General features: G+C 39.8%; 1 protein-coding gene across 4 annotated transcripts in view; it reads right to left on the bottom strand.

The window, feature by feature from the left end:
• Positions 1–2,475: 2,475 nt before the first annotated feature.
• The window catches only part of LOC143027817 (tyrosine-protein kinase BAZ1B-like), a 71,180-nt gene continuing 52,652 nt past the window's right edge, over positions 2,476–21,003 (bottom strand). For 3 of the 4 annotated variants that reach the window (XM_076189411.1, XM_076189409.1, XM_076189412.1), the window contains 2 exons: positions 10,391–10,648; positions 2,476–7,008 (listed from right to left, as the gene is read on the bottom strand). In XM_076189411.1, the coding sequence (XP_076045526.1) occupies positions 6,457–7,008; positions 10,391–10,648 (810 nt within the window). In that variant the 3' untranslated portion in view covers positions 2,476–6,456. The remainder of the gene's footprint in view (positions 7,009–10,390; positions 10,649–21,003) is intronic. The other variant, XM_076189413.1, reaches the window with a different exon arrangement.

The following is a 21,003-nucleotide window of genomic DNA, read 5'->3' as shown; positions in this document are numbered from 1 at the left end:
ATGAGAATCGGAACAAGACTTTTTATTAAAACTACAGAAACTAAGTGCAATTCGTCGGTAGTTCTTTGAAGAGGTTTTTATTTTTCCTGGTTTGAGGAAAGGGATGACGGCTTCCCTCCAGGTGGTTGGGAGGGTACTTTACGTCCATATTTTATTGTAAAGGTTTGATGTGAAGACTGCTGCTGTCGTATCATGTCATAGAGTATGGTATCTGGACCTGGGACGGTTTGCTAATGCCGATGCCACACTATGCAGCCAGATTTTGGGTAAGATCAATTAGCATAAAATCTCCTGGTTAAAATACTATCATAACCTTTTGAGTCTAACGACTCCTAAGGAAGACTGCTATAGCCAACGACAATACGCAACGGCGCGGCGGTGCCGGACAGTGAAACACCAGGCTTTCAGTTGGAAAGGGAAGTGTGGTATTCAGTTTCAGTGAATGGACGGGCGAAGTTTCGGGGAATGTGAAGTAAAACCCGAGAGTAGCTGCGAGTCGTTTAGTCTTTCGGGATATAATTTTTAAATAGTTATTAATGTGGTAAGATATTGGGGATAACGTGTTTGTTAATGTTTTGGCTACTTGAGGAGGAGAAGATATGGTTTGTCCATAAATTTCAAGACCAGAACACGAGGGTGTTTTAGTGGTATTTTCTTTTTCATATTTTGGAGTTGTGTGTTTCGGGGAGTGATTGTTAAAACGTACGTTTGCAATCATTTTCACACTATGCTTTGCGCATTATTTGTTGGGGTTGTGCTTATGCTTTTTTGAAAACTACAAAACTCCGGAGGACTGAGCGTTTTTGAAGGAGGAAGACCTACTTTTTTGCTATAGGAGATATGACGTAATTTGAATTCCACCAGGGGATTGTATCACGATATGGTTATTTCCTTTTGGAGGTGAAGTGTTGCTAAGATTGTATGATGTGTAAGACAGGCTAGTGTTGCGTCGACTGTTGGTCTGCTGTTGTCGTGTGTAACTGTTTGAAATATTTTCAAATTTGCTCAAGAATGGGACCATCGAGTTTGTAGAGGCTGTGTGTGTGAGAGGTAGGGCATGTCAGGGATGTACGAAGTGGGAAATGGTTACTGGTGTAGGTCTAGTGCTACCAACCATTCGCTGTCTAGATCTGCTTTGCAGTGGCAATTCAATGCATGTATACGTAATTTTTTATATGTGAAAGGCTGTAGGTTGGTTTGTGTTGTATAGTGATAGCCATTGATTTGTGGATATTAGTTGGTTTTGTGGGGGTTTGGTTGTGTCTCCTCAAAGGGTGCGTCTTGCCTTGAATTCTCCTGGAAGATATTCGTATAATGTGCAAGCTGAGGACGGTGTAGGGTAGGTTTGCAGTTTATGCATTTGGCTGCATTTAAGCACGAGGTACCACGTATGGGGTCTGAGCGGTGGCATATTTGTCTAGTGTCCAAAACGCAGGCACTTTAAACAACGTGGGCGTGGATAGTACTTCACTTCATATCTTGAACCTAGTCAAGTAGGTTAGAGACTGCAGTTGATTTAAGGTCACTTAATATTGAGTGGCGGATGGCGTTACCCTCTGTGGAATGGGTGAATAGTTGCTCTGTTGTTACCGTGAATTTGGGTGAGAGCTTCGGGTTTGCTTACCGGTAAGTGTTGCGGGTCACGGTGGGAATGCAGCCGATGGACTTTGGTTTTGGGAGAATTGTTGCTTCCTCCATGTTCTGCTATTATCATTCTTACCACACTGGGGACGGTTCCCCATCCGGGTCAAGTTCAGGGAGGCCATATCTCAGAGCCCGTTTCTATCTTCTTCCTCATGTTGGGTGAACAGATCGGATTCCAAATAAGTCTGCTACCGAACTGGGCAACTCTTCGTCGTCACACAGGGTGACCAGCGAGCCTACACCGCCACCTGCCGCATGGCTTATGACCAATAGCTTCCAGAGAACACCTCCTGCCCTTACCGTCTCACACCATCGACAGTGAATGAATATAATGTCAGTCTTTGAGGGGGTTTACACGGTTCGTCGAACGCGGTTCGACAGATGTGTGAACGGGGGTATTTGGTTGTCGAACACGTTGGTCAAACCCCAAATGCCCTGTTCACACATCACTTTAAACACGGCAGCAATTGGTTCTTATCCAGTCCCCAATTCTCGAGGTCCCGCTATCCTCCGAGGTGACGAGTACAAAGACCTCGAAACGAGTTTAATGACAGATACTGGATATCTGGGGGAGTTTCGCTTATTCTCATGGCAAGAAGATGTTCGAGGTCCAAGCACCTCATCAGTTCAGTTTCTCGGTCGTCAAAGCAACGTCCTACAAGGACATGATAATTCCACGTAGTTGAAATACTCTATTAATACAACTCCCATACGTAAAATGATTTTCCTACACAGCTGGCATTTCTACTTTACTTTCCAGGTCTTACTAGTATTAACTTTGTCACACATCTCTTCATCCATAGGGAATAGAGTAAGTAAATACAAGGCAAATAACACTTAGCTAGTTTATTAATACATGAAAATATATTATCAGTGCACTGTGCACAGCTCATGGGCTCTGCCACTTGCTACACAAGATACAATTTTGCTTTCAATAACAAACTAAAAACCTGTTGCCACTCTCGGGTGTTGCAGGTAAAGATAGTTGTTGTGCCTATATCTGCAATGCCTTTCAGTCCCACCAAGGCAACACAACAAATCATAAAGCTTTAATCATCTGTACTTAAAACGCAAACTTAAAACTTATTGAATCTGTTTATATATGTATATATATACTGTATATGCAGCCACTGTGCACAAACATGGGTCATACCTGCATACAGCTGTCCAATATGAACCACATCTATATGCCAGGGCAATGCCCGGATGCGAAATTGTCCGAGGAGGATTTCCACCCTGGAAGCTGTTTGTAACCTGTGGCATCCTCTCAGTGCCACTTTACCCAGAACATTGTGACAACTTTTACTTACTGAAATTTACACATCATAAAATAGACATTGTGTGACTACTTGTACACCAATGTGAATGATTCTTGAGAGGTTACATTAAGACCTTGACACCAATTAAAATTTGAGGGAAAAAAAAAAAAAAAAAAAATGCAAATATGTAATGTACAAATAGCCACTTGCACTAAAAATATGATCCCTCCTTAGTAAAACCAAATCCCCATACAATCTTAATTTCATTCATCTTTACACTTTGGTATCACAACAAAGGCAAACAATTTGTTACTGCCTCCATTTTAAAACCGGAACTTGAGATTACAGACCAAAATCATACACATCTTCACATCTAGTCAATTCTCAGTGTTATATGTTTGCTTGATCACTAAAAAGACACTAAAGATAAACGTACGGGTTAGTCCCAAGTTACCAAAATAGTGGGGGGAAGGGAGAAGAGAGAAGGAGGAAGAAGGGAGGGCGGGAGAGATGCTGAAAAGAGAGGGAGTGGGGGAGAGAGAGATGAAGTGAGCGAGGAAATATATATATATATATAACATGCTATCTTGATGATTATTATGTACCAGACTTGACAGAAACTCAAAAGTGAAAGTACAATAAACTCCACACTGTCCAACCAATCTACTCCCTTAATAGTATAACAGCAGCAGATTCTATGGTTACATCATTGCACACCATGCTAACTGCAAAGCAACTGCAAGATACGATTCATGAACAATATCAAATAATGGTTTATAATGATGCAATGCAGGCTATCAATGTCCGTTGGAACAAACCTTGTGCAAATATTGTCAGTATATTACGTATTGACAATAATCTTTGTACCCCGTACCCAATTGACGGAAAGTTGAGAACCTTTCCATAAGATGCAACAGTGCCCCAAGGGAATAACAATATGTTTTTGTTCAACATGAAATCCTATGTTCAAACAACTGTGACCAAAATAAATTTCACAACTCGTGGTACTTCTAAGGAACTCCAAGATTACGAGTCAACGTTTCGTAATCATGAATTAAAGATGGTTTATAATATAAAACATTTCTATTACCGTTCAACTCTACATGAAGAGATAGATTATACATAGTTTTCCATATTAACATTTGCTCTCTTTCCCTGCACTCGCACCAGCTGCGAGGATAGTAGTAACTCTGCAATACATAGATTGACCAAGCAAATGCATTTTAAGGCCATGCAATAGTTTTGTATGTGACTGCAATTACGCATGTCCACCTCATTTATGTCACTCATAATTGCCAGACTTCCACCCATCACACTGGGAACTTTCTCAAATACACAAAATGAGTGAAAAATGAAAGATTTCCCTACAACTCATTCCAAAATAATGGATTACTTGAGGGAAAAGAGAGGGGGGGGGGGCAATCCTGTGAAAAAAAGGAGTATCAAAGACAACTGAACTTCGGTGATGGTGACACGATGTAATAAAGGTTACACGGAAATCACAATACTTTCCATGTACAAATTAAACAAAAAAAATCGACCAAAACACATTCAGAGAAAAAAGTGTACATATATTATACTGACAGCAATGGCGAGATCTGAGATTTGGTTAAATAAATTCCAAACCTTTATACCTCCATAGATCCCCATTTGGAACCAGAAGAGATGGTAAAAAGGAACCCAGCTAGAGAGCAAATCACAAACTTGGTGACCCGTGAAAGCAGAGACTAAGACTTCTATAACTAAGAAGCAGACTCTCACTACATTTACTATGGAGATGACCAGCAGCATCTATGTAGAGTATCAACCTATAGATAATAAATAGTATAGTCACTATGTACACACAGCTAATGTATCACAAAATATATCTAGTGCATCATACTTTAGTATACACACCTGAAATTCAAAGCAACTTGTCCCCATCTTCTCTCAGATCAAATACATTAATGGTAAAACAGAAGCATACAAAGAATACATAAGAAATTTATAACATTACTTAATCTTGGGGAAGTGGAACCCACTGCCTTGAATTCCAGTGTAGGAAACAGTTGAAGATTACTTCTTACCCTAATACACTATGGTTTGGTGTTTCTTTTGAACTTAGGCTATTAAGTAGCTGTCTGGAAAGAACTACCTGCTTTCTATCCTCCTAATTAGAAGCCTTGGAATGTTGCTCCAAATTATCCACTTTAGCACTGCAATAACTATCATTCACTGCATTAGTGTTTACTACTAATGCTAGTGCCACTTAACTAATTCCCCCCTTGCATTAAAAAGTACTTGAATATGGTTCTGCGATGGTTTTAATATCTTAGAGTGACACCCTATAATTTCACCCTGCCTCACATTAGATTATATCATTTCATTTAGGGTACATCACTGTAGCACAAAACTGTTAAAACTATCTCTGGCTAGTGACAGATCATTTTATTTGGCTTTAAGGATGTCACCATACTGCGAGAGGTTAACCTTTTCAAAATTGTCACAAACAAGTCTCATTTTCAGTCCATCAATGATTAATACTTGTTTCTATGCTCCCATAAAACTTAACTACATTAACACTCCCATGATATCTACACTGCCACACTTCCCAAATGTTTAATGCAGTGCCATAAGCTTAGCTTCAACAGTGGCAATTATTCACACTTGAAAAATATGACAGCAGTTTTAAAACCTTGAACCACTTTGGCAGGAAAAAGAAAAGAAAAGAAAAGAAAGAAAGAAAAAAAAAAAAAAAAAAAAAAAAAAAAAAAAAAAAAAAAAAAAAAAAAAAAAAAAAAGTTAAATTATTGTCAGTGCCTCTACTATGTTTAACAACTGCACATTTCTTAACATCATGGTAAATAAAGATATCAGAGTTCATATCTTTAAAAACATTATATGGAGATGCTAAGACGACATGCTCAATTATTAACTCATAAAAAAATATTTGTAATACCTTTGTTTTAATATACTGTTTCTTCTGTAATAAGCAATCCACTACCTGAGCTTTTGATTCGAACCAATTTAAATTTTTTATAATGCTATGACTGATATGTTACACAGGGTTAAATTCAGTTTCTGTATCATTTACTGAATCATTGTCATAACAAATATAGTTCTTCCAGTGATAAACTCAAAATACTGCCTCATGAAACACCATTAGTTTTCCAATTTTAAATTTCTTTTCCCATGACAGTATCTGTATAGTAATGATGACTTCTCAGACCATTATACAAGAGTAAACAGAGAACTAAAAAATTTCTCTTTCAGATGCTATATCATTACACTTGGTGCTATTTGGAGAGTAGTTTATAAGTTGTAGTTTTCTCCACCAAATAAAGACATGAAGAAAAAGAAGAATAAGAAGAAACTCATCTACACACAACTCCCTATGTCTCCATCTGATAAATATAAACACATAATTTAGCACAATTTTTAAACTTTATTATTTTTTTCTCCACTGGTAATTAATAGGCCACTCTATGTGTTTTATTATCTAGGCCTTTACTGCTATAATGCTAAATAAACCACTACCATTCCTAACTACCCTCTCCTTTTTCTTTCAACTAAACTATGAACTATCTTCATCCTTGTCACTTTCTTCCTCACTTCTGGAATCCTGTTCCTCTTCTTCCTCCTCTTCCTCTTCTAACTCCTCCTCCTGTTCCTCTTCATCCTCCTCATCTACTTCCATCTCATTACCACTGTCTCTGTTGTCTCCAACTTGATTTATATTATCATCACTTTCATCCTCTCCAGTCTCCTCATCCTCTTCATCAACCTCATCATTGTCATCATCTTCCTCTTCCTGGTCATTATCCTCATTATCACCTTCATTTTCATTATCATCTTCATGATCATGATTGTCCTCTTCTTCCTCTTCCTCATCATCATCCTCATCCTCATCCTCCCCCTCATTATTTTCCTCATAATTTTCATAATATTCCTCCTCATTGAGTTCTTCATCTTCATCCATATTTTCATCATCCTCATCCTCGTTTTCTTCATTTTGTTCATCCTCTTCTTCATTTTCATCATCTTCTTCCTCATCTTCCATCTTTACATCATCATTCTTTCCATCATCTACTTCATCGGAATCGTTTAATTCCACCTGGTTTCCTTTCTAGAAAGACAAAAAGAAAAAGAAAATTAACAAGTGCACCTTTTCTAAATTACATACCTAATATGCTTTTAATTGCCTTTTTACTATATACATACATATATACATAAGAAAGAATCCATATGACTAGTAAGCACTGAGCCTCTATTTGCCATTGATGTACGAGTAAATTCAAAGTCAACATCAAAATAATATTTGATGTCCTACAAATGCAGAACCCCCCTTTTTCATACAGGTACTTGTCTATTGACATGTTCTGGTAATGCATTTTCACCTTAGCACACCATGTAATACTAGATTTATTCATAATTAGGTTTTTCACATTACTGTCACTCATTCAAGGCAAATCACATTTCCAAATCACGTGCCTGTGACATGGGCGCCATCAAGCAGCTACACTAACTACTCCCACTCCCTGTACACAACCACTCCTACCATTACCATTATAGGGGGGGGGGGAGAGAGAGAGAGAGAGAGAGAGAGAGAGAGAGAGAGAGAGAGAGAGAGAGAGAGAGAGCAAGAGAGAGAGAGAGAGGGGGGGGGGATTGCAGATTTAATGAAGTGGCCTTGCTGTGGATCTGCTGTGTCTTGCGACACTGCTTCTGACCCGGGGCAGTGGACAAGATGTGGGGATGACCAGTCATCCAGGAGGAGCCAAGATAAGAGGGAGGGAATGGGGTGGATGGGAGTGGAGTATGTGAGGATGGAATGGGTGGGAGTGGTTTTTATGTCTGTTTTATTGGCTACCTCCCTTATAAGGGGGAAAAAAGCCTTTGATATATGTATCATTATAGTAGTAGAATACGGATATGATAATTCATAATGCAGTATGTGTTTATTTGCAAAATAAATTCACTTTTGTGAGATGATAGATGGTGTTTCAACTATAGGGAATCCACTTCATTTTGTTCTTGTGCAATAGCTAATGTATATGCATTCTACACCCATCCAGAGGCCCATTCATTGTCCTTCCCATCTTAGCTTCTCATTATGTGAAGCCCTGAGGGTTTTAACATTCACCTCTAGATTGATCTCAAGACCTCTCTTTATCAATTTCAACTGGACTTTTTACACCTTGTCAAACAGAGTTGACAAATGGAAACTACTACTTTCAACATGTGACACAGAAACAGTTCAAGACTGACAATAGTCCAGTTACTTTCTTAACAGGTTTGTGGGAGGGCCAAAAGACCATCTCTAATTACTGTGGGGATGCTGTTTCCAGTCAGTGGGACTTGCAGCAAAAATGACAATTACATAAATGTCAAACTTACACACCTCAAATGGCCTCTCCTATTGGCCACATAAAAAAATTACATCCAGATAACAAAAACTCAAAATTTGCTTAACCACCACAGAGATGAAGTCACCCATGTTCCCTGTCACAATACTTGGTCAAAGGCAATGCTGTCAGTCCTTTCAACAGCACTATCAGCTAGAGCTGGTTTACCCCTAAATGACAACTCCCTCTTCATCCACTTAATACAACTTATGAAGCAAATGAGAATATGTATCCATTCACTTGTATCTTGTGAAATGTCTCTTCTGGTTGATATACATCTGAAGTTCCCTTCACCTTCCCTACACTTTTTTTTTTTTTTATCTTCTTGAAACCACTGCATTCATATCTGTTTTCTGACCTCTTTCTGGTCGTCTTTCCTCATCTACTCTTTCCTTATGTTCAAATCACACCATTATCTTTGACAGGATTTCTCGCCAATTCTCTGCATCATCTCCACATTTCTCACTGTCCTAACCCTCTCTAAAAAGGTGGGATTGTTAAGATTAGACTAAATAAAATTTTGGGGTGTTTGCTGGCTGAGCAGTTTACAGCATTGCTACATGAGGTCATAGTATAGGCATATAAAGGGGCACTACCTTAGGTCCATTTGAAAGTGTCCTACAGCCACAACACAGAAGACACAGAGCATTTCATTCTACAATGCTCCACACTAACAATACATTATTTGATCTCTAGGTGAGTTATGGGTCTCCTTGGTGGCCATAGCCAGTTACTAATGAGCTGTGGGTCTCCTGCAAGAGACCTATAGCAACACATTAATTGATGTCACTTTAGCCATAGGGCTGATATCTTTATCAATCCCTCTGCCACTGCTGCCTTGAAATCTTACTCTGGGTAATGGGAAATTACTTTTCTTTACAGCTGGAGGCAAACCACAACAGCAAAGGTCAAAGCAGGAGGGAAGTTACCAATGATGAGACACACCTGTAGTGGTCCTACTGAGTTGGCAGAGAAAATCATCTCTGCTGACCATTTTCAAAACCTGACAACCCTTTCACCTCCATCTGTAGGTGCATCCCCATGGGGCTGACACTTAGTCTATGGACCAGGCCTAGGACCTCAAACAACTTCCACCTTTTCACATATGGACATCTGTTCCCATCACCACCTAATATTTTCTGCTAATGAACTAGGAATGATGATGATATGGTTTAACATCACACACTCCCCCCAATCGGGAGGCTAGGACGGTGCCCCTCACAGAGGGCTTCATAGCATGGAATTTAATGAACCATGCCCTTGGTTCAACTTTTCCGGTGGCAGGATTCGAACCGCCCGTACCTCGACCTTCGCCGCAAGTAACGACGCCCTAACCCGCTCAACCAGCGAGCTTCCCTGAACTAGGAATAGTTCCACACTAATACATGACAGATATAGTCCAGTTTCTTCCCAGAGATCTATTGAAGGGCCTGAGGACTGTTGCCAGCCATTGTAGGTAACAGGATTAATTTGATAGCTTACATTTGCAGTCAGTAATTCATATTCAGAATGTGTGAGGGATGAGTCACCAACCAAAATACATAATAAACTACAAAATATGTTTTGGCAGTAAACTAATTGGGAGAGCAGAGAACTGCAGCAGAATGAAAGTGAAATGGAAATAAAAATTTGAGATCAAGAACACCTTATATGACCAGTCAGTCGTTAAACAGAAAGCTAAAAACAAATAAATACACACACATACAACGTATAAGAGAATGGGACATCACAACACCTCTGGGTACCAAGGTACTAAAATAATGTTAAATCCAATGGTATTGTGGACACAAAAGATGAAAATAAAAATAAAAGGAATACTATCAATCAATCAATCCACCCACTGTTCTCTTGCAGGAAACCCACAGGCTACTAACCAAGCTACTTATGAAAAAAAATCTTGGTGCTGACAGATAAAAAAATAATGATTGCAGCTTTAGACATTATTAAGAGGAAATAAAATGCTCATCATTCAATATCTGACATTTCCATTTGCTTGGCCAAGTCAGTTAAAAGAAACGAAAAGCTGAAACAAAACACCAGCACTTTGCATTACCAACAATTAAAAACCACACATTCACACACACAAGAAATTGTTGCACTTACTCCGCCAACCATCATCAAATAACTATTTTTCAACATGTTCAAAGATGACTTGCAAGGACTCCATCCAACTCTCAAACATCTCTGGCACTGAAGCGAATCCATAAATGTAGATTTCTCGATCACCGACAAGTCTTTGGGTTGGGCTATTTTCCCTTCTTCCCCTACTGCCCGATTGCACGCAGGATGGTAGACACGGTCACAGGTCATGCATGGCACTAGGGGCCGGTCCTCTGCTCCGCCACAGTATACGCACACAGCCTGGCACCCAGAGGAAATGCAATACTTCAAAAGTGGGTACATAGAGACGGTTTCTCAAAATTGTCCACTTTCAATAGAAATAAATAAATAAAATAATATATAAATAAAATAAAAATAAAAATTTTGGGATCTGGGCCTCAATATGTTTACTGAAGGCAAAAGAAAATGATGGGGAAGTAGAAAAAAAGGAGAATGGATACCAAGAGGAAAAATGTTAAGATATCTAGTGAAAGGACAATCATTAAGGATGCAAGAAAAATGGGATAAAAGGCTGGGAAAACTATAGAGTAAACTCTCGATTTAACAGACGATATGGGGACGTGGGTGTGTCGTCATATCCGAAGATCTGTTATAACCGAGGATCCCTCTCTATAATGGACGAAAATCCATTATAGCGAGGGTTTGTCTGGTCAGATTTTTTGTCCGTTATATCCGATATCTAGTATATCGAGGGTTTACTGTATAGACTGAAGAAACGAATTTAGTACTTCATCAGCAGTTATATGTGTTAACTTTGGGAACAGTATCTGAGAGTGAGGAAAATAGAAATTTATGGAGAACAGACAGTAGGGATAGTAAAAATTAAGTGATTAGCATTTTTCTTTTTATAAATAAATGGGTGATAAGCCAGTTGTTGTTTGCTGATGACGCTGCACTTGTAGCAGGATCAGAGGATAAGGAAGTTAGTGACAGAATTTGAGCAGGTGTGTGAAAGGAAGTTGAAGATACATGTGGGTAAAATTAAGGTGATGAGATGTACATGGGGAGAAAGTGACAGCAAACTGGAAGTGAGTATTACTGGAGTGTGACTGGAGGATGTGTATAGTTCAAGATACTTGGGGGCAAATGTAGCAGGAAAGAGTGGAGGTAGAATGTAGATTGAGAAGCAAGTAAATGCCTTGGGGGATTAAAAAGTATAATGAGAAATAGACATATGGGAATGGATGCCAAGGAGATCGTATGAAGGGGTGATTGTAATGACAGCATTGTATGGGGCAGAAACATGGAACATTAGATAGGAAGAGTTTAAATGTGTTTGAGATGAAATACCTGAGAAGTATGGTAGGGATTTAGGCTGGGTAGAGTGAAAAAGGTGAGGAGGAGAACAGGGGTGGAAAGGGAGATGGGAGATAGGGTTGATGAAAGAGTATTGGGATGGTTTGGACACATGGAAAGAATGAGTGAAGAAAGATTAGCAAAAGAGGAGTGGAAGGCTGAAGTGGAGGGAGTGAACATAAGGGGATGACCAAGGATGAGATGGATGGATGGGGTAAAAGCGGCAATAGGAAAGAGGGGAATGTCAGCTGAGGAAGGGAGAAGGGAGAAGATAGGGGTGAATGGAGAACGGTTGTGGTGGACGATGCTGTGAGGCATGGTTGGGGGTAGGGAATGTGAGTAAGTGTGAATAATATTTTGACATGGCCTGAAGGGATTTCTTCCCCTTTTCTCTTTTCTTCATGAGGGGACAGAGAAGGGGTTGCTGATTAAATGAAGCAGCTCTGCTGTGGAGGTGCTGTGTCTTGCTGCACTGCTTCTGACTCAGGGCAGTGGGTGAGATACAGGGATGACCCGTCATTCAGGAGGAGCCAAGAAAAGAGGAAGGGAGGGGTGGTGAATGGCAGTGGAATATGTAGAGATGAAATGGATGGGAGTGGATTTATGCCTTTGACTTTGGCTACCTCCCTTGTAAGGGGGAAAAAGCCCTTGGTATATGTACGTATTATTATATTCTATTGATTCACTCATTTTTTTTTTTTTTAAGTAAGATTTCCCTTTCTTCATCACCCATGTATCTTCCCTTTTTATCCCTCTTCTCTTCCCCCCCAATTTTCTCTTCGTCTTTCTCCACTCCAGGCCTATCTTTAACATGTCTTTTCCACTATTCTGTTCTCCACCCTTCCACATTTATCTCAGCAATGCTATTCTGATCCACCACTTTCCCTATGTTGTTGTCCCCCCCCACCATCTCTTTCCCTACAATCCACTTTCTACTCTTCCTGCTTCCTCATTTCTGACTTCTCCCCACCACCTTCATTTCTCACTCTTCATTAACTCTTTTAATTTTCACCCTTCAAATAGGGGTAGTGAGGAAGAACATGAGGGGAAAGGAGGAGGAGGAGGAGGAGGAGGAGGAGGATCAGCAAGCAGGAAGGTCAGAAATGGAAATGGAGAGGGGGTCGAAAGTGGAAGAGTGGAATAAAGAACGGGAAAGAAAAGAACAAAACAGAACTGATGAGATACAAATAGTCATCATTATTCCAGTCCAATGAAATCACTTGATCCTGTATAAAAGTGTTACATAGATACCAATCTCTCATTTGAAGAGAGACTGATTGGGAGTTGAGAGATATATAGGAGAGTGAGGGATAAGGAAAAGGGGGAGAGAAGGAAAAGGAAGCAAGGCAAGATTGATCAAGGGAAGAGGGAGAGAGGGAAGGCAGGGGGATGCTTGGGACTGATGATCGATTGAGAGTTGAGAGATATATGGGAGAGTGAGGGATAAGGAAAAGGGGGAGACGGGAGAGGGGAGAGAAGGAAGATGAAGCAAGGCAAGATTGATCAACGGAAGAGGGAGAGAGGGAAGGCAGGAGAATGGGACTGAGATAAGGATGGAAAAGAGGAAACAGCATACAAGAGGGAAAGGTGAAAAAGGGATGGAATAGGGATTAGAGAATGGGTGAAGGGGAGGAAAAAGGAGCGAAGGAAGGAAATGCGGAGTGAAAGATAAAAGGAAGAGAAGGGGGAGGGTATGGAGGGCAATTAGGAGAGAGAAAGTAAGTATTTATTGACAAGAATAAACAAACTCTTTTATTCCATGGTCGTATTGCAAAGGTCCACTCTTATAAGTAAGCACAACCAATCTCCAGAGGATTAGAAAACAGGTCAATACTGACAAAGGAACATGCCACATTTTCATTCAAATATGAAGCAGACCCCAGCCCACAGTGGGTCTCAAAACATGACTTATGAGTCAGGAGCTGTCCACCTAATTAATAAATTTAGTCAATACTCAAAGGAAGATACTGAAACAAAAATACCATGAAGGATATCTCACTCACCATCTCTCATCCCTCCTTTGATAACTAAGACATCTAACACCAATGAGTGATTATCATGCACGAGAAAAGGACAAAAAATACAAACATTGAAGGATTTGATTTTCATGCATTGTGGAAAAATCTTAAGAAATATACACTAGGAGAATTAATCTAAATGGAAAGAACATCTTCCAAACCCTTGATAGTACAAGTACAAAATAAAAGTTCCAATTCTGTCTGGTCAATGCAAAAACCTCGACTAGATTCTTCAATCCTGAGAAAACTGTATTGTTTTGGGCCTCTTCTCCCTTATATGGGAGGGAGGTCAAGTTAAAATGCACAACCATCATGCACCCATTTTTCACCTTTCCCATCTTAGCAGCTCATGATCTAAATTGAAATATATTCAATCATCTGCCAATTCAAAATATACACTAAACGCCCCCATTTCTCTTAAAGGGCATTCCAAATAGACTAAATAAAATTGGTCCACATTTTATGATGTTGCTCAGCAGAAACACTTCACCTTCCTGTGGTAGCATCGAGCTAAGAGATGATGTACACAAACAGGTGCTGTCTGCCAGCCAGTCAACCAAAGAAACTACTTCCCTTTCTCCATTGGGCCAGTACTTAGTCACTAGCATAGGGTCAAGTTTACATATATTCAAAACACATTTAAATTTCATCCTACCCTAATTATTCAACATTCCCTTCATTATGAATAATGCTGGACCTCCCACATGTACAAGGTAATATGGCCCACCTCAGAAGGATACATATATCCCCGAAGCAGGGTAGAAAGAGAACTCCAGAATCAAACTGGTAACACTGAAAGAAACCCAAGTCCTTTCTCATGCCTGAAATTGTAGGATTGTGGTAGTCTCACCAAGGAGGGTGTCAGGCATTTCAATCCAACACATTTTAGACAAGGTAGTGTGTCTGAAGTTTCAAAACTTTATGATGATAAGCTCATAAAGGAGGATTGATGTTAATCAATCAATGAATCCATCCGTTAATCTGTTGCCCCCAGGTCTCTCCTACAGGAGAACCATAGGCCCCCAGGTAATTGGCAATGAACTCAAGTCTGGTCCACATGTCATTCACCTAACCAGTGGCAACAGATTGATATTTATTTGTTTAGTGATTTGTGTGATAATCTGAGGACTGTTGCTGGTTGCATGAAAGCCATGGATCTCACACATGAGAGAACTTGAACAAAGAAACTACGGACTGTTTTGTGTTGTCCTGGTGTGGGACTGTTTCTATTTCGCTGGTCGAGAGCAACAGGATGCGAAGAGTTACCATTTGTCAGCTTTTTCAAGTGTGAAGATGTGTAAGAAATAGTTGAAATTGATGGAGGGAAATTCTGAGTCCAGTCCAGTGATGTCCTGATGGTGATGGGGTTGATGGGTTTTGAAATCAGGCAGACCTGTTATCTATCTTGTAGGAAGATCACAAGAAGGTATTCCTCATTGGCTTTTCTAAGATCATCACAGTAAAACAAAGAATGGAAGCCTGAACATTACTTCCATTAGAAGTATATGGAAAAAACCTGGGAACTGACACCAACAACCTCAAAGCTTCTAAGAAGCTACCAGAAGAGGCTGGATGACTGCATTGTGGACAGCTGCCCAGGATGTAACACTTCACCCCATACCATACAACACATAATAGAAGACTGCATTATACACAATCATGCACGCAAACAACACAACATACACTATATAAAGGATTTGTGGGAAAACCCAGTTTCGGTTGTGGCATTCCTTGGGGAGACGGGACTGCTTGGACAGACAGTCTAGGGAACGACAACAACAACAACAACAACCTCAAAGCTACAGGTTTCTGGTAAGAGAAATAGCCCACAAACTGCCCCAGATGCTGCCATTGTATACAGGACATGGAACCCATCTTCCAAAGCTGCCCCCCACACATATCACACCCAGACAAGTGTTTCATGGGGTCATCCTGTGGCTGATTGACCAGAACCAACAACCACTACTTTCTTGCATACACAAACACATGAAACATGAGCAAGACATTAAAGCAAAGAAGAGAGAGTGAGAGGAGACTTGATAACTATTTATAGAATCATGAAAGGCAAAGAAACTATTGATAGAGAGGATCTAATAAAATGGAATAGTAGAGATACAAGAGGACAAGGAAAAAAAAAATCAAGAAAGACAGTTATAGAGGAGACCTGAAAAACAACAGCTTTCCCCACAGGGTAACAGACATTTGAAACAAGTTAGATGAAAATGTGGTGTGTGCGAAAACGATACACGAATTTAAAAACAGTCTAGATAAGACGAGATATGAAGACGGGACACCACGAGCACAGCTCCCCTTCCCGTAAAATACATCTAGGTAAACACACACACACACACAAAGATAACCCTACAGGGAAAAATAGCACTGGTAACAGAATGCCAAACATTAATAAATTACTGGTCAATACTAATTGGTTGACCAAGGACCTTGCTTGCTTTATTCATTACATCAGTTTATATTTTTCTAAATGCAGATTTCCACATGAAGGAAGTTACTAACTTCACCACAATAGATAGGAGCAAACAACCCCCACAAAACAGAGTAGTGGCAGGGAGGGGAGAGGTTAGCTTCAAAACTAAAACACACACGTACTACACATATATGCCCTCATTATGGCACGAGGAAATAAGATATTTGACAGTATTGCCATGCCAATAGTTAAATAGGTATTGAGCGAAACTTGTGTATTATTTTAATACAGAAAAAATAAAAATGTTGAAATTTAACTAAGGCATGCAAAAAGTCTAAGAAACACACTGGAAGAGAAAACACTATTCACAAAAGAGGAATAAAATTTAGAAGTAATGCAGAGCTTTGGAATAGATGTGCCACATGCCCAGGTTCCTAATTGTGCAGGTTTGCCATAAGTATGTTGAATACTGTGATCAAATATTTGCCACAAAGTCTTGAACATTCTGGAGGTGACAATTAGGAGTACTTGTCTCCAAAATAGGCAAGCACTCTTCCATCAAAGCATTTACATGTTTTCTTACCTGTTGATCCCTCATAAAATTGTGAGGATCCGGTGACAAATACTAAGAAGTACTGTACATTCCTATTGATTCAATTTGTCATATTCAATATTTAATGCTCTTAATCCACAAGTAGCAAGGATAAATGGGAAAACAAATAGGCATGGGAATAGTGGGCCCATGCCTTGGGTAGCCACCTCCCTTGCACAGGGTGGAAGAGATTTTTTGGTACATGATAATGATGATGTCTGAATTTGTCATGTGTTTATCACATTAAATAAATGGCAACTGTGTAAATTAAACTACAATTGCTCAAACTTCATGGAAGTATGTATATATATGCATGACATACATAATAAGAGCAAATGGGAATTCATAAATTCACTTAATTTCTATATTTGGATCTTTCAGTTATGAAAATGGGATGCTGGCTGGCCAATTGGATAAAAGCATCACTACCTGTGGCAAGAGGTCAGTATGTAGCAGTATGCAAGTTCACGGTAAGGGCACACAACACAAGTTCCCTGCTTCAAAAAGTCCTCGGTAAGGAGGCAATGTCCTAGCCCTCTGAATGAGGGGGTATTTGTAACATTGAACTTATCACTTAGCAAAGCCTTCTGTAAATAGGGACTGTCATAATAGCCCTCTGAAAGCGGGGTATTTGTAACATTGAACTGAATCACTTAGCAAAGCCCTCTGTCAATAGGGACTGTCCTAGCCCTCTCTCTCTGTGTAGGGGAGTTCATAATATTCTGAAACCCATTGCTATATGATTTTGTGTGTGTGTGTGTGTGTGTGTGTGTGTGTGTGTGTGTGTGTGTGTGCGTGTTCTTCACCACAAGTAAACAAAAATTTATTATCTATATACCAAGGGCTTCTTCCTGCTTATAAGGGAGGAAGCCAAGTCAAAAAGCACCCACCCACTCCCATCCACCACCCTTTCATCCCTCTTATCTTTTGGGGATGTGCCCTGCCCTTTGCGTGATGCTGGAAATTTCACAGCGCTTGATAACATTGTGAAAGTGATTGAACTAGCATGGGGAAGAATAATCGAGAAACAGCCAAGGCAAGAGGCTAAGTGTACAGTGTCACTCACAACAAAATGGTGGGGTTAACCACTTCCAAACGGTGACGCCTATGTAGGCGTCATGAGGAGCAAGTGGGTACGCGATGATGCCGACGTTGGCGTCTTGATTATATTTATTGTAGTCGTACCTACGTAACCTCCATTCTCTCTAAACTGGCTTCATCATATTTTCTATGGTTATCAAAATTATCAGGTGAAAGAGAACGAACGATTGAGCACTGACTTCATTTCTAATAATGCGATTATTATGACGCAACATCGCACGTCGGGCAGCTAATTCTGCCAGACGTGCGATGCGCCCCGGAGTGAAGTGGTTAACCCCTTCATTAGCTGCCAGACATGCGATGTTGCATCATACTACCCACGTTATAAAAAATAAAGTCACTGCTCTATCGCTCGTTCTCTTTCACCCGTGAATTTTGATAACCATAGAAAATATGATGAAGCTAGTTTACAGAGTACCTGCGTGACGCAGGTACGACTACAATAAATATAATCAAGACGCCGACGTCGGCATCCTCGCGTACCCACTTGCTCCTCATGATGCCTACGTAGGCGTCACCGTATGGAAGGGGTTAAGGGCCAGGCTGTCAACTCTGAGTGCAATATCAATCTTCTGCATGAGAATTTAGGGGACTGTTTCGCAAAAACTGGGAGAGATCCTTCAGCTGGACAGCGCCTCTAGTCATACCTCAAACTCAAGGGTGGCCAAAAAGTGGCTCAGTGATAGTAAAATCAACTATAGAGAGGATTGGCCTGGTTAGTCACCTGATACTTCCCCCCATAGAAAACTTATGGGGCATCATGTATGTATGACTAAGCCATTAGCATTTGTTTCCACCTACCCCTCTATCTACCCAATTGTCTACCTCTACCTACTGGCCTCTTACAGGGCTCGGCAGCTACCATTGGTCATCCTGACCAATGATTTCTGTTACCCTCTTACTTGAAGGCATGCTTTCATCAGGAGTAATCTACAATTTCCAAGCTTGAGATAGCCATCTGGAAGGTGTGGGAGAAAATTCCTGCTTCCCACTGTCAGAATTTGGCTGATTCTGTCACCAAAAGACTTGAGCAGGTCATCAAGGCAAAGGGCTCCCCCATCAGGAAGTAGCACTGACAGTGCAAGTATTTATTTTTTGTAATTTCTAAAATAATTTGATAGATAATTTTTGTGTATATTTCCCAAGTATGCAATATGATCTGCACTGACTGTACCTCCCTTAAATTCCAAGTGTATGTCCCATACAGAACAAGAGGCACAATTACTCTTCTATACAATTTTCTTTTTTAAATCCATCCCCAGATACTTATAACTTTTCATTCTTCTACTACACTTATTTGCTTCCCTTACTCTATAATTCACCCCTACCCTGAATCCTCCATTCCCTGGTACACATGATCCTAAATACTTAAAAGCTATTCACTTCCTCCAGCCACTTTCCTTTTAAGATTTACCTCCAACTCACTGCCACTCTCTCCCCATGTACATCACTTTACATTTGTCCACATGTTTCTTCAGCTTTCTTCTCTCTCACACTCTACCACTAGCTGCCTCCGACCTATTCACAATTGCAGTGTCATCTACAAACAACTCGCTCACCTTTTTATTTCCTGCTCTCAATTACCAATTCCAAACCCCTGTCCATCACCCTCACATTATGTCCCATACCATTCCATCCATGTATACACTGAACAACAATGTTGATGTAACCCTGGTGTCACCCCACCTTTTGCTTAAATCATTCACTCTACATTACCTACATTACCTACCCTAACATAAGTAGTATTAGGAACAAATTTCAAGAAATACAGGCGTATGTCAAAAGCGAAAATCTCGATATGATAGGAATAACTGAGACATGGTTAAATGGTACAGAGTTCGAAGCTGAATTTAATATTGCGGGATTTAAACACTTTCATCAGGATAGAAACCACAAGAAAGGTGGGGGTGTTCTATTGTACGTTAAAAACAATGTTCATGCTTGTGTTTTAGAGAAAGTGAAACAGGATGCATATGACAGTTTGTGGGTTGAGTTAACCCAAACAAATGGACAAAAAATGAATATAGGTGTAATATATAAGCCAAAGACATTATCATTAGCAGACGACAAACTGTTATTTCAAGAACTGTCTAGTTTCTGCAACCGGGATTTATTGATAATGGGTGATTTCAATTTTACTGACATTGATTGGATGACCCTTGAACATGGCCATATAGGTAGTCGCTTGATTGATTTTCTTGGTGACAATTACTTAATTCAGCATGTAAAAGAGCCCACAAGATATGGAAACTTACTCGATTTATTGATCACTAGCCGCGAAAGCATGGCAACTGATGTAGAAGTCGGTGAATCTGTTGCAAATAGCGATCACAACTTAGTCAGATTCAAACTCCTAAACAATTTTAGAATAGATACTTGTGCTTCTAAAATACCCGATTTCAGTAAAGCTCAGTTCATAGAACTACGTCAGGAGCTTCAGCTTACAGATTGGGAGGAAAAATTAAACGAAAGGCCTGTAGATCAGATGTGGGAAATATTTCAAAATACGCTCACTAAGATGATTCAAACTTACATTCCTTTTAAGGACAGACGTCCCCCAAATCAGGCTCGCCCAAAGTGGCTCGACAAAGAAACTGAAAAAAGTATTGCTAAAAAGAGACAGGCTTATAAGAAATATAAGTGCTCGGGTGCATCTAATGACTATGAATGTTATGTATCAATACAGAGAGATTTAAAAAAGACAATAAGAAAAAGAAAACGACAATACGAAATGAACATCGCTGAGAAATCCAAAGAGAATCCCAAAGAATTCTATAGTTACATTAGAGATAAAAAGGTTGTTAGGAATCACATTGGTCCACTATTATCTGCTGACGGTCAACTTGAATATTCAAATGAAGGAATGTGTAATCTCTTAAACAATTATTTTAGCTCGGTATTCATAAACGAAACACCTCAAAGTGAATTCCAAACTGAAACCTGTGAAAAGTCTGGGGTAAACTTACTCACTACGGTAAATATAACAAAAGAAAAAATTAAAAGGTGTATAGACAAACTCAAAGTTAATAAAACACCAGGGCCTGACGGTTGGCATCCAAGAATCTTAAAGGAAATAAAAAATGAGATTGTTGTTCCATTAGAAATTATTTTCAAGAAATCCATCATATCCGGAGATGTCCCAAGAGAATGGAAGCTAGCTAAC

The sequence above is a fragment of the Oratosquilla oratoria genome, chromosome 8 (genome assembly GCF_046742065.1).
Source record: "Oratosquilla oratoria isolate Oo_2021 chromosome 8, ASM4674206v1, whole genome shotgun sequence".
Classification (NCBI taxonomy): Eukaryota; Metazoa; Arthropoda; class Malacostraca; order Stomatopoda; family Squillidae; genus Oratosquilla; species Oratosquilla oratoria.
This window is presented reverse-complemented; position numbering and strand designations above follow the sequence as displayed.